This window comes from Epinephelus moara, chromosome 20 (genome assembly GCF_006386435.1).
Source record: "Epinephelus moara isolate mb chromosome 20, YSFRI_EMoa_1.0, whole genome shotgun sequence".
Taxonomy (NCBI): domain Eukaryota; kingdom Metazoa; phylum Chordata; class Actinopteri; order Perciformes; family Serranidae; genus Epinephelus; species Epinephelus moara.
Genome location: NC_065525.1, coordinates 23,855,676 through 23,870,493, shown reverse-complemented (window position 1 = coordinate 23,870,493; position 14,818 = coordinate 23,855,676). Strand labels below are relative to the sequence as shown.

Below are 14,818 nucleotides of genomic sequence, written 5' to 3'. Positions count from 1 at the left end.
GCATAATTGTGCTACTTCACAGCCAGTAGGACAGGAGGAATGATTGCAGCAGCCAACAACTCTTTCAGTGTACATGTAGGGATGTGAATATTGTCTTAATACAGACTTGGTATAAATGTGAACCTATCCTTTAAGGACTTCTGAGTGGGGAGACTTCATGTTTCTCACCAGCAGGTGGCAGGAGACACTGAAGTTAAAGCCAATTTCCATTCTCTCTGGCAGTGTAACTCAGTTCACTGTATAGAGCTTGAAAAACAAACCCTTATGTAGACGGTACATTTATATAGTACTGTACTGTGCTGCTACTCACCACTTACTACAGTGAATATCCGATAGAACAGATGCTTTGATTACTTTTGCATTGTGTACAGAACAATAAAACAAGACACAAATTACAATAAAAAGTGTTAGTTTCTGTGTTCACATTTTGTTTAATATTAGTGGGTGTGAATGTAATTACTGTGTGCACCTTTAGCCTGATGGCAACAGCTTATACACACTAAAAAAAGATGTGTGAAGTCACATATACCCATCCTTATCTCTTGGACTTGGAGATTTCATACAGGTTGTTGACAGATACGCTTGGTGAACGTGACAGTTCAAACGAACTACTAAAAATCTGGATATGTTTTAAGGATTGCTACATCACAACAGATACAGTAAGATCAGTAATGTCGCATGTGCTCTGAAGCACAGTAAATCATATGTTATGTTACTGTGCCAGGCCAGCAGCCGAGCTTTGGGAATGTCAAAACAACATCATAAAAGGGAGAATTATTACAGTTTTGTGTGGTGCTACACCACACACCACAACTTCAATTATACACAAACAAGCTAAGAATACTCTCTAAGGCCCGCTGACATAAACACCTCAGTCATCTCTCCTCCGTTCTTGCTGTTCCCTCACTCTTGTTTTCTTTCTCTCCCTCTCTCTCCCAGAGGTCTCTTTGCAGTCTACAACAGCCTCTGCAGCTGGGTGCCAGCTCCGCTCTGCACAGAGGAATTATGGGTAGAGCTTTTCTTAAGCACGCGCCTTGCTTCATACTCTAAAGCAGCAGTCAGGGGAGGGGGGGCGGCTTGGACTTGTTTTTCAGCAGCGCAGCAAGTGTCTTAAAGTTGACGTTAAGATGTCCAAACCCAGGAAGCGAAGACCTCCCGTGGAAAGACGTGTAATGCTTGGCGCTCCGGGGTAACCTGACGGCGAAGTCCTGCCTGCTGAAAACTCTTTCCCCACCATCTGTTGCTGCGCATGGGGCTTGATGCAAATTTAGAAAACAAACGCTGCAGTAAATCATGACATGTTGTCAGCATCCTGCCAATCACAGCAAACACAGACACATGCTATTGCCATTAAGCTTAATGGACTTACATTTGACCTGTCACCAGTGACGTTATTAACACATGTACAGCTCACAGTGGTACATGAGCTGTACATGTATGTCCTACAGCTGGCATGAAAGAGCTCCTCTCGGTCAGGCAACATCTATTTCACTTTTTATTTGTCTATTGCCATCAGTTTTTTATATAACTTATGTTTGTTTACCTGCATTTAGCACATTCAAGTCCATTTTAACAAACTAAATGTGCTGTATACATAAAGTTTACTGACTGATCTTTAAAGGTTCAGTGTGTGGGACTTCAGGGGATATATGTCATCAGATATATCATACAATATATGTTTTTTCGTAGTGTGTAATCACCTGAAATTGAGTATTGTCATGTTTTTGTTAACTCAGAATGAGCCATTTATACCTACATAGGGAGTACAAACATGGAGTCGGCCATGTTTGTACAATAGCCCAGAATGGACAAACCAAACACTGGCTCTAGATAGGGCCCTCTGCCTTTTCACATTGACCACTGTAATTAGCAGCCCCTCTACCACAAGCCGAACAAAAGCATCAGTACAGCTGCTTTATTCAGTGTTTTTACCAGTTTAAATCTCTGCGTCTGTTTGTTTCAGACAGGAAGAGAACTCTGCGGACAATTTCCAGTTAAAACATCCTGAATGTCTGGATCTTAAGTTAGCAGAGAAAAAAATTAAGCACACATTAGCAGGTGCTGGGCTAGCCTGTACCGTTTGTTTTGGAGAGGAGGAGACCTCTGCGGATAATATGGCTCCCGGTAAAAAAATCACCTAAACAATGAACACTAAAGAAATCCTAAAGGGGGATTTATACTTTTGCGGCAGACCCTACGCCGTAGCCTACACACGTGGCCTACGCCGTTGTGAGCATTTATACTTGTACAGTGGTGTGTCTGTGTCACTCTGCAGTCACACCTCCAAAACACTAGTCGACGGCGGGGTTTCTTTGAAGTGCTGAATAGTATAGTTGATTCAAAACACACATTAAACATGGCTTAATAGCAACAGTTTCAAACACATTACACAAATCAACTTCTTCATAACTAGCAGCATTCACAGACAAAGCACTTGTCTTTTCCTGGACACATTTCCCCCACAAATACAACATGCTAATGTTTTTAGCACAAGTCTATGACATTTTACATTGTATAAATTAGCCTAGTAGCTAGCGGACTTTTCCTCCACTCATATGAAGCCAGGGACAACAGCAACGTTTAACAAAGGTAACATTACAAAATTCGGCTCCATTACAGCTTGCAAGGTTCACCGACAAAACAACTGCTTTATACTAAACACGTTTTCCAAACAGATGTAACATGCTAACGTTATTGCCACAAGCCCATGGCAGTTAATACTTGGCACATGGGAGAAGTTTCAGTTGGTTGCAATCTGCAATCCTCACCATTAGATGCCACTAAATCCTACGCACTGCTCCTTTAACTTGACAGCAACCTTTGGGTGACCAAGATGGCTGCCTCAGTCCTGTGCTCTCTAATACTTGTTTTCTTTATTTGATCTGTTTAAGCTGTGTGCGTCTGTATCTGTATCGCACTGTAAATGTGTCTCCTGCACTGTCTTTAATTACAGAGAGAGCTCATGTAAACTGGAGTCAGACCCTCCCTCGTATGTGTGTCTGACTCTGTACTTTTGTGTCACATCAATAACTGCTGAGTATTACAAATATGTGGTGTGATAGTGCAAAAACAGAGTTTTCAAAATGAAATTAGGCAGCAGTCAGGTTTTTATTAAATAATCCGCACTAGTCTAGACACGGCCAAAATGTAACCAGACTAAAAAAATGGACAGAAAGAACCTTGAATCACTCAGATAAAATCAGAAACAGACACAGGCCAAGTGCAGAACAGTCTTCAGACATCTATGGTAAATGTTTAATAAACTCGAACGGGAATCTCTGGCAACAAAACTGCACACATGCAACATCCCCAGTGTGGTGAAACCTTGATGTATAATAGCACTGCTAGTGATACTGCACATTCCGCAATAAATCATGTTGTTTAATATAATCGCGGATCTGTCTGCATTTAATTTTCGCCCAACCCTGCGAGAGAGAGCGTGCACTTTTGTCTATAGGAAACTCAAGACAGAAACATGGGAAATCCAATCAGTGACCCGCAGCTACCTGACCATGGGAACGACAGTACAAGGAGGAGACATTCAAAGCTTTCCAAATATGACTCAGCCTGCTTTCTCTTGTACCTTTCTATTCAGTCTTTGTATGGACTTCTGGCTTCACCACCCTTCAGCAGTCGTCTGGAAATCTCCATTAAGTCACTACAGTAGAGGCCACCAGCAGCAAAAGGCCTGACTTCCCTGTGTGCTGCTCCCAGACCAGGAAGCTAACCCCCCACCCACCACCACTACCACCACCACCTCTGTAACACAATCCACACACTCCTGTAATCAGGACAAAACAGTCAGGCTGCCATAGAAACGAGAGGTTTGTGTCTGCACAACACACGGCCCTCTTTTTTTTTTTTTTTTTTTTTACTCTCACTCTCTTTCTAAGGTGAGGTCAGCCATGGAGAGTGGGAGGGGAGAGCGCAGAATGCCTTCTTATTGAGGTCAGAGTGGGAGAGGAGAAATGCATATATGCAGCGCCGCATGCTGACAAGCAGGCTGTGCTGTGATTTCTCTTCTCTTACAGCCAGGGTGATTCATTAATGAATTATAAATGAATTAATGAATGCTTGCTCTCCCACTCCCTTTGCTGACGGACAGACACCGTCTCCCCGCTCATGCCCGTTCTCGGCGGCAGGAATGAGGGGCATCTTTCACACACGAGTCGTGGCATCCCTTCTATGGGCCGAGGCTGACGGGTGAGGAGGCTTCTCGCTGCCAGCTGACCACCAGGGCCATGTCGTCAGCGGGCCGCATTTAACCTGTGACGTTAATGTCAGGCCTCATCTTGGCTCTACCTAAGCGTACACACCACATGATATCCTACACACTTTGAACCACAACTTAAAATAGACGTTGGGCAAAATATTAATGGGACAGAAGGCTGAGCGAGGCGGCAGTAGGCAGTAGAGGACAAAAAAACAATGCATCCTTTAAGGGTGCTGTAACATTAACCTGAAAGATTTAAGGTGTATGATATTACGCGATTATTAATGACAGGTACAAGGAGACTTACAGCATGTCGGGGCAGTTGTCAGGTTTGTCCAAGAGTCCTCCTTCCATGACGAAGCGCAGCACTTGTTCATTGGACATGCCCTGGTAAGGTTGTTCTGCTAAGGTGGCGATCTCCCACAGCACGACACCAAATGACCTGTGTAAGAAATGAGACAACCATTTTTAAAAAAGACATACATTGATGCTTCTTATCTGATGCTAATTCAGTGCTGCTTACATTGAGTGCAACAGCAGAAAAGGTTTAAGGCTGATGTAGCAATGACCGCCAAGGACAACAGTTTTATTGCTTCTAGATAGATCGTACATTTCAAGGTCCAAATGTGACAGAAGAAAGTCTTACTAAGGAATGCGAGGGATAAAAAAACACACTATACTCACTTAAAGGAAGTTTTGGTCCTCAGACTTTCAGCAAGTAATTAATTCATTTATTAAATTGTACCTGGTGAAGGTCCAACAACCAAAACATTATCAATTAAGGGAGTACAAATGGTAACTTTCCCTCCAAATACAAAGCCTGTACAGTACACCTTCCATTAGCCGTAACCATCTTTCAAAGCATACTTTAAAAATATGTTTTTCCTGGCTTTCAGGCAGCCGGTGGTTTCCTTTTGCTTCACTAACACTCAGCCTACATGCTTGAGTCAAGTAATCCACAACAGTGAATATAATGGCTACTTTTAAAATTGTAAATTTTACATTATAGTTGTTGTATTCAACTTTAAGTAAAGACTTTGTAAGAATTTGTAGTCTATGCATGAGTTGCATTTAATTAGCTAATAAAAAGCAAAACAAAAAACTAGAGAAATATATTTGCTGGAGCAAGCAAAAAATAAAAAAAAAACACTGGTATGAACCTTTAAAGCTGCACTAATTAAATTTTTTTTTGTCACATTTCTTCGAATGACTGTGTACTGCTAATACTGATGCTTGTAGAGATGAACCCACAGAGAATTAACCGACTGCAGCTCCCCAGAGTTCTCAACTTTTCAAGGAGATATTACATCAGTGTTGCATTTACAGCATGCTCCACCACCTCGACAGTGGCCAAAAAAAAAAAAAAACAGCTTTAAAATGCTTTTAATGTAAATAAGAATAAGGATAATAATAACTTTATATAGCATCTTCAAAAGCAGATTTTACAAAGTGCTTTGACAAAATTAGGGTCAATAAGATAAGTTGAAGTTAAAACAAGAAGGCAAAAAATGCAAGATGCAAAATATCCATATAAATAAATACAAATGAAAAGAATAAAAGCAATAAAAAGATAATAAAAAGAAATAAAAAGACAACATCACACAAAGGCAAGTCTATAAAGATGGGTCTTAGGAAGTGATGTAAAAGCAGTCACTGTTTCTGCGAGCCTTATCTCCTCAGGCAGGTCAACCCAAAGCTGAGGGGCTCTGATGGCAAAAGCATCATCCTCTTTACATGTAAACCTCGACTTTGGAACAGCCAGAAGGGCCTCACCCGAAGATCTGAGGGTGTGAACTGGCTCATATGGGGTAAACATTTCTGCTATGCAGCTTGGGGCCAGACCCAGACGAGCTATAAAAGTGAAATCTTAAAATCAATTCTAAAATTAACAGAGTGCCGATGAAGAGAGGCTAGGATTGAGGTGATGTAATGTTGTCAGTTAAAACCAGTAAGAGGCCTTGCTGCTATTTTGAACTAGCTGGAGGTGAGAGAGTGATTCTAAACTTGGGTTAGATTTAAATTAATTATTAAAACAGACGTGTTACGCACAGCTAGTTGTGGATTTCTGCCCCTAAGTGGCTAAAAAGCAGCTTAAAATACTGCAACTTTAGATCCCTACATTATCTTGAGTACAAGTACCCTATTAACTAAACTTTAATGGTCAGAGAAAGAGTAACCTGACCACATTTACTGAGCACAGGATGTTGGAGAATGCAGCTTCTCCTTATGTTATCCACATCATGTTAAACCTAAAACCTGGCAGCCTGAGTAGAGTAATGTAAGCCGTGTATCAGCGTACCAGTCAGTGAATCACAATGATGTCATTACTGCAGGAACCAGCCTGAGTATAAAGTATTTACAGTACGGTTAACGTCACCTCCGTTTAACCTCAAGCTACCTCGCACTGAAATTACTATGAAACTATTCATGGAGAAAATTCTTAACTCGACTTACAAAAACCACAATATTTGTTCACTCTTGCTCGCCATAATTTCACAACTGGCACGAGTTCAGAGAGTACATTCAACAGTCCTTTAAACAGTCTTATTACAACACTGCACATAAGTGGCTGAAACTGTTTTGTGCTGACAGACAAAGCCACACTCAGACAGCTTTTCCCGATCAACAAAATAAAAGTCACCTACTCGCGGATTCCTAAGAAGCCCATAATGGGTTCGTCTTACGCTAAACTTCATCTGTGCAACATCAAAGAGGAAGATATAGAACACAAATGTGGAGGTGGGTTTGCGCTGGCACTGCAACCTCTCATTTAAGAACATCTGGAGCAGTTTAACCCACTCTGAGGGACTGACCCGTGGGACATTTTGAGTTGGGAAACAAAAACTTGCAACTGAGCTAGTAAACACTTGTGTTTCTCTACGACGACGTCGCTACAGATAGAAAAATGTGGCAGAAGTGTAAACTGAGATTTCACTGCAAGCTGGCATAAAAAAGGTGTCAGTAAAAAAAAGATTTATCTTGTTCTACGCTCCTCTGTCAGGGAGAGAGGAATTTCCAGAGAGCCAGCTGGAAACCAAAAGATTGCGATGGTTTTGGAAGTACTAGCTGTCATAGTATGCACAGAGGGGAGAGAGGACAGGAAATGCATGTTCAAACTGTTAAAAGTAAGGAATGTTAAGAATACGGGCCCGTGAATTGAAATACTATATGTTTTTATAGCTTCGACTCCACAGCATGAAATATTTTAGCGTATCCACACACACAAATATGTAGACATTTCTGGAATACTTTGCGAGCCCCTTGGATTAGGGCAGGTTTATACATGAATAATGCAGGCTTGCGAGTGTGTTCTCATACCAGACATCTGACATTGTAGTGAACACGCCATCTTTCAGCGACTCTGGAGACATCCAGCGGACAGGCAGCAGGCCCTTCCCTCCTTTTCTGTAGTAATCCGTCTCATAAATATCTCTGGTCATGCCAAAATCTGAGGAAAAAAATGAAAACAGAGGTTGGGGAAGCCACTAAATATCACTCATTCTGTGTGGGAGAGGGAGCTCCTGAGAGCTCATCCATCCCCTCACCTCCTCCCTCTCCGTGTCCATCTACATTAAGACTCCACTGCCTCAGGCACTCACTGAAATCCAAACACTTATTTTTTCCAGGGCCGGTAGAGTGGGTTCAGCATTGAGCAACCAGGGGAGGCTGAAGGCACCGCATTAACTTGACTTACCTCCAATCTTCACAGTGAAGTCCTCAGCTACCATGCAGTTCCTGGCAGCCAAATCTCTGTGGACAAATTTGTTGGCATTTAGGTACGACATGCCGTCGGCAATTTCCCCTGCCATCTGGATCATCTTTTTGAGCGGGGGTAGGACCTGGCTCGTGGCATTCTGGGGAGAGCACAGAGCACGAAAAAACACTGTTCAGTCAGCCACAGCGCTGGACACTGCTTACAGTTCAGCATTACAAAGTGAGGGCTGGATGCTGTGTGTGGAAATGTGGGTGTGGGAGAAGGGCCTCAAAAAGGGGGACAGGATGTGTGTATGTGTTTATCACCTATTTCTGTGTGTGTGGGTGTGTGAGGAAAAGCAGCTTACTTCTTTGCGTAGAGACCGCAGGTAGCTCTTGAGATCTCCACGGGTCATCAGCTCCATAATCACCAAGGTTGGCTGTCCCTGAGAAACCACGCCCAGCAGACGCACCTACACCAATCACAGTAGAGCACAGGTTGGGTATGATGAGGCAAAAGTCCCAAAAACAAAATATACTTTAAATCTAAGCAGGTTTTTCATATGTAGTGTCTAAGTATTGGCGAGTACACCATTATCTGCATCTGTAGCTGTATCTGTTCAACCAACTAAAACATCTGTATCCGAATTAGTACTTGAAATGAGGGGGTCTGAGAGTGGGTGGGACCTAAACTGGAGATGAGCGGGATCTAATTAGAAGTTGTTATTTTAAGCCTCAAATTGGTATGGGTTGATCAGAAGTAGATATGTTTATCATTTATTAGAAAACTACAGTACAGATATAGACCCATTTTATTTGAATAATACTTGTATTCATTAAAAGTACATTCTCTGTATCCATTTCATCGAGTATTCAGCTCAACTCTAGTATGTGTTTGTATAGAAACATACTTAAAAAAAATGGGTTTTTTTGTGTTGTTGATGGACATGGTTCTCCCACAATGCAATGCACAAAGGAAATGTAAGAGCAGCTGGGAAAAAATGTAACCACAGATGGTGGTGATACAGCTCCAGGATCCAGGAACACATCAGAAAACAAAAATAACTATGACAATTTTTGGAAAAACACTGACTTTCTCTGTGTGTGACAAATTTAACTGGCAGCTCGATTGATGTGCGATGGTGCATGCATTGTATCATTTCATGTTAGTATACACCAGATGATTTCTTGTACACTGACTGCAAAAACAACAAAGATTGGTATTTAGTTTAAAGGTATACTATGCAGGGTTGTGGATTACTGTTTCTTAACAGGCTTGCCAGTGAAAGTGAAAGTCAACCCCAGATTCATTCTCATTTGGTCGCTACAGTTTTACAAAGCCCCGACCTCGCCTTAGCTCTATGGGTGTACATGCCCATAAACATCCCGAGCACAAAAAATGTCTGTCTCTGCAGGGGAATACATCCCTTACACTTCTAATGGGTAATAAGTGATGATGGACAGGGGTTACTTCCTGTATGAGTCTATACATTGTTTTTTAAATCCTGCATGGTGTACCTTTAATGTATAAAATTAGTAGATAGTAGAAGCAGCTGTTTAATTGTTCATATTATTCTTATTTTCATATTTTAAAATACAGTTTCTCTTTAACTTGCTTTGAAGATTGTAAAAAAAAAATAATTTCCTTTAAATCATACAAATTGAATTTAATAATTAAGTGTTTGGCTTTTTAGCAGCCAGACTTAATAAAAAGGTTGTTACAGCAGCTTTCCGGAAGGGAAAAATCTTTAACACATCCGTTTAACGTAGTTAATGAGGCTGTGATCACGCTGATGAGAGAATCTACACAATCTCCAGGAGGCTAAACCATGCCTCGGGCTGTGGCTGCCTAAGTAAAGACAAGCACGTTGTACTCGGCGCTTGTGACCCGCTGACACCTTTCTCTCTGCATCTATGCAGATTAATTAGGAAATGATGATAATCGAGAGCACTTTCTTACTACCGGGTTCAATGTAATGATGTGTTGGTTTATTTTAAGCCGTGCTGTGGTGATGTATCTGCATTTATTCCAGGCTTTTCTCACTCAGGTGCATGATGGTGACCATGTCCACTGTGTCCATCTTACCACATGGTGACAGTTGAACTCCTTCATGACAGACGCTTCATTCAAAAACTCAATGCGCTCCCTCATGCTGGCCGACTCATTGACCGTCTTGATGGCCACCCGTGTTTCAGGTTCGTCCTTGACCACTCCTTTGGCGATGCCTTCGTACACCATGCCAAAGGAGCCCTGGCCCAGCTCCTTGTGCATTGTGATCTTCTCCCTGGCCACCTCCCACTCATCTGGGACATACACTGGCACAACACAACAGGCAGCACGTCAGCAACACACACACACACACAGTGAAACGTAACAAGAAAAACACTGACGAGATATTGAATATTCTTACTATCAGCAGCACTGAAGTACTCAGGGTTGACAGACGCATAAAGGACTCCATTCCCCAATCTGTCGCTATTCCTGTTGACACAAAAACAGCTGAGTTAGTCAGCAGGCAGCTCCGATTGTGGACGGGATGTGTAATCCTCCATAAGAACTCTCGTCTTTACCACAGGGGAATGTTAATGAAAACAACACCTATTAACTCTAATTAACGTTACACTGGTCATTAAGTTTCATGAGCACGGCGAGGTAGAGCAACACTGTCGAGAGACTTTGTCTGGCAATGTGGAAAGTATGTTCATAAAAACACTTGCCTCTTCTTGTTGACGAAGAAGAGAATCGTGGTGATGCTGGCAATGAAAAGTGTCACTATGATGGGAATTATGATGACCAAGTAGAACGTAACACCATCGTCTCCTGCCAGACAGAACAGAGAAATACAAGTGATCAGCACTGACTAAAGGTGTCAGTTCTTATCAATGTTCAATTAGACAAGAAAAATCCTAAATATACAGTATTTAAAGTGGGAGAAATGGTGTTTTACGTTTGGGTGGAGGCACGTAGAAGGACACGCTCTCCGTCCAGGAGCCGTTCCCTGCTAGCGAAGTGGCACGTACGCGAGCAGAGTAATTCCCCGAGCCCAGGTTGGTCAGCCGAGCTCCTTTGTGCTCGCGGTACTGTTGCCGCGACACACACTCGTGTTTCTCAGGCTGAAAGCAAACACATGGTGGTTAATGTTTGAAAGACAGTGAACAATCAAAGTCAGTCAGAATCAGGTAAGGAGAGTAAAACGTAGAGTAAAAAGTATTGTGTTGTGTTTTCAAAAATATATTCAATATAGGGACTTTCAGATCTATCACTTTATAGTCCTGCCCCAGTAAAAATCTATTTTGCTTATTGTTACTTCACTTGAACACTTGAGCTTCACTTTGCAGAAAGAATAATGTGCACAGTATGACACCACACTTGAAGGCTGTTTTCACAGTTATCTGCTAGTGAGGGAATTCTTAAGATGTGTTGGCAACATGAAGTAAAATAGATATTTTGTCACACATATAAACTTTGTAAATGCACAATATTTTCATATGCATGCATACCATAGAGATCAATAATGGATGTCAATGTTGACAATTTTTTAGAATTTTTAACTACATCATTGAACTTTTTGTGGAAAAACCATATGGAGACAAATTATTACACCAAGCAGTGTTCATATATTCTTAAGTATTTTGTCTTAAAGGTCCAGTGTGTAGGATTTAGGGGGACATATTGGCTGAAAGTGAATATAAATGGTATGTTTTCTTAATTGTATAATCACCCGAAAATAAGAATGGTTGTGTTTTCTTAACCTTAGAATGAGCCGTTTATATCTACATAGGGAGCCTGTCCTTGTCTACAGAGATCGCCATGTTGCACCAGCATGTTTCTACAGTAGCTCTGTACAGACAAACCAAACACTTGCTCTCAGGGCCATTCACATTTTGGCATTGGACGCTGTATTTAGCAGCCCCTCCGCAACGAACAGTGTCGGAAAAACACAGACTTTTTTAATGTGAAACTTTACTCTGTGTTTTCACTGGTTTAAATCACCTGATCTGTTTGTTCAGAAAAAGAAGAGACCTCTGTGGATAATTTGGCTCCTGGTAAAGACCTCCTGAATGTCTAGATCTTGAGTTATTAGAGAAAAAGGTGAGCACACATTTGCAGATGCTAGGCTAACAGCTGTTTATTAATTCAGCTCTTTGTAAAAAAAAACAAAAAACTCCTGAATAAAGAACACTGTCGGAAGCCTACTCAGGAGAAGTTTCAGCTGGTTGCAATCTGCAATCCTCACTGCTACACGTCACTGCATCTCCCTAAATCTTACACACTGTTCCTTTAAAACACGTCCGAGGGAATCTTTAGTTATACTCACCTCAGTCCCCAGACGGAACTTGATCTCATACATCAGGATGAGTCCGTTGGGCATGGCGGGCTCTGGCCAGTGCAGCACCACACAACCTTCAACCTTATCACTCCTCTCAAAGATCACCTTTCCAGGGATGTCATCTGCTTTGACTGGGAAACACACGCACAACATTACAACAAGCATTGTCTACAGTGTAATAGCAGCATACTGTGCCACACTTTCATCGAAGATTGTATTCAGGTCACTCTCTAACCTGCAGGTTTGGTCCTGGAGAAGACGAAGGCTCCAGCGCTGCAGCGCCCCACCTCTTCGTTGCAGGCGTGGATGTCGATGCGGTAGACAGTGAAGGGCCGCAGGGTGGGGATCTCTAAATATTCTACTGAGCTCTTGTCTTCTGAGAAGGGGTATTCTCTGATAGGAGGAATGCCATCTGTACTGTTATCCCCCGGGCCCATGGAGGTGTTCCCTCGACCAACACCGTCAGGCAGCAGTGTGTTGTTAGCCACACCAAAAACATCTCTACGTCGACGATCTGGAGGTCTGAAATAAAGAGGATGCAACAGCTGAAAGAAACCTGATTTTGAAAACGGTCAATGGTCAAATACCGACACTTTTGGTTGACAGTTAGACCGAATGACCCCCTGGAAATGAGACCTAACAACCAACTATTTTTCTCCAGAGTTACATACAGCACTTTTAAGTATAATAAGCACTGTTATTATGATAAAAGACAGAAAGGTGTACAGTATGTCCTGAATATCTTATCGTCAGACATAAGTGTAGGTTTATAACTCCCAAAAGCATTTTACACATAGCTGAAGCATCTCACAACCGGGTGGAGTGAGTGTATGAGTGTGTGTGTGTGTGTGTGTGTGTGTGTGTGTGTGTGTGTTTGCCATGTATCCAGATGCTGCATACTACTCCCTGCGGAGCTGTGTGGAAGGATGAGGTCAGACAGATCACAGCGAGGTAGACAGACAGAAAAAGAGAAGTTTTCCAGAGTAAGAAAAAGAAAAAACTTTCTGTGTGACAAGAGGAAAAAAAGCTGACATGACAGAAAATATGGCTTTCATCTCTGTGACACTGACATCCTGAACCAAACGGTTCAATCATAACGACCAATTTTCAGCAGCCAAACTGAGGGCATTGTGTCGAATGGACGTGTGGTCTCATAGCGCAGATGATAAGCTGTGGAGCCACCTGGAGCTGGACATCGTCATTACTGAGGGCAAGCAGGTGCTGACAGCTGTGGCTGTCGCAGCAGCAGAGGCACATCAGACGCCACGGGGCACGCTGCCTACAGTAGCTACCTGCAAAATCGTCAGCTGAGACAGACGGACAAAGAAAAGTGTCCCGACTCTGATTGAGTTTGAAAATGAAAGCTGTATCGACAGCAGGTGACAAAAGGTGATAAACAGTATATGGAGCCTTTACGGAGCTGTTACAAGGTTATAAATGTTCAGGGGTTGTTTGGAAATGTAATGAGGACAGCATGAACAGGTGGCTAGGTTTTACTGCAGCGTATAAAACAGCACAGATATGATTCAAGCTGCAGACTGGGGATTAACAACTAACTGTCATTTTCATTGTTGATCAATTCACAGATTTTGTCTTCAATTTATCGATTCATTGTTTAGTCCATAAAATGTGAATAATGCCCATCATCATTCCCTTACAGGGCGGCTCCATTATTTATTGATTTTTTTTTTTTTAAATCTTTCTGTAGCTTTCCAGTAGTTTAGCTGATGTATTAAGATACAAAATTTGAATCTAAGTATATATGTTTCAGCCTGAAAATGCTATTTTGTCAAGCTCCTCTTAATAAACTGTTTCCTACGTGACCTGACATAGGTTTCTGCACAACGTCGCTGCTATATAAACCCATGAACTAATGTGGACACCATGTTATTTTAGTTCCCAAAGTAACACAGTAACAGACAAACTAAACTAGACCAGCAACTTCCATGTGATGTGTGGTAAAGTTACTGTGTCTGTCAGCTGAGTCTGAAGGCTTTAAAGAGAGAGCGTCCATTCAGAATGGGCCCATGGCCCAGTTTTGGACCACGACCCACTAGTTGGGAACCACTGCTCTACATCAGCACTTTCCGATAACGACTGAGGGGGAGTTTCAATTTGAAAAACACTCAAAAGAACACAGATGGACCTGCCCTCTAGCCCGAGGTGATTTCTAAAAGGTACTTGTTTTGTCCAGCTAACACTCCAAAATCCAAAAATATTCAATTAACTATCAAACAAGACAAACTCATCACAAATAAGAAGCTGGACACTGAGATTTTTTTGGCATTTTTGCTTAAAATTGCTTAAAATTAGATTATTAAAATAGCTGCTGTTCATTTATCTGGTAATGAACCTATTATTCAGCTCTACCGGGAGTAATAAAAATTCTCAGCTCAGACTGAGCAAAGCATCTTTTGTGTCGGAGCAGACATACACCTACACCATGAGTGTACAGACACAGAAAGATCCGTGGGAAAGACCAGTCGCACTGACATGTCAACATTCATCTCTGGCAGTTATAAGTGGAGCGGTACAATCCAGTCAGTACAGTCCAGCACTCGAAAACTGCTACTGTTACTAC

General features: G+C 42.0%; 1 protein-coding gene across 2 annotated transcripts in view; it reads right to left on the bottom strand.

The window, feature by feature from the left end:
* Window positions 1-14,818, bottom strand: part of igf1ra (insulin-like growth factor 1a receptor) — a 93,254-nt gene that overhangs the window by 7,589 nt on the left and 70,847 nt on the right. For both annotated transcript variants that reach the window (XM_050072979.1, XM_050072980.1), the window contains exons 11-20: window positions 12,473-12,759; window positions 12,226-12,368; window positions 10,855-11,020; window positions 10,625-10,727; window positions 10,318-10,388; window positions 9,993-10,222; window positions 8,275-8,379; window positions 7,908-8,067; window positions 7,532-7,661; window positions 4,521-4,655 (exon numbers count right to left, since the gene is read on the bottom strand). In XM_050072979.1, coding sequence (XP_049928936.1) covers window positions 4,521-4,655; window positions 7,532-7,661; window positions 7,908-8,067; window positions 8,275-8,379; window positions 9,993-10,222; window positions 10,318-10,388; window positions 10,625-10,727; window positions 10,855-11,020; window positions 12,226-12,368; window positions 12,473-12,759 — 1,530 coding nt within the window. The remainder of the gene's footprint in view (window positions 1-4,520; window positions 4,656-7,531; window positions 7,662-7,907; window positions 8,068-8,274; window positions 8,380-9,992; window positions 10,223-10,317; window positions 10,389-10,624; window positions 10,728-10,854; window positions 11,021-12,225; window positions 12,369-12,472; window positions 12,760-14,818) is intronic.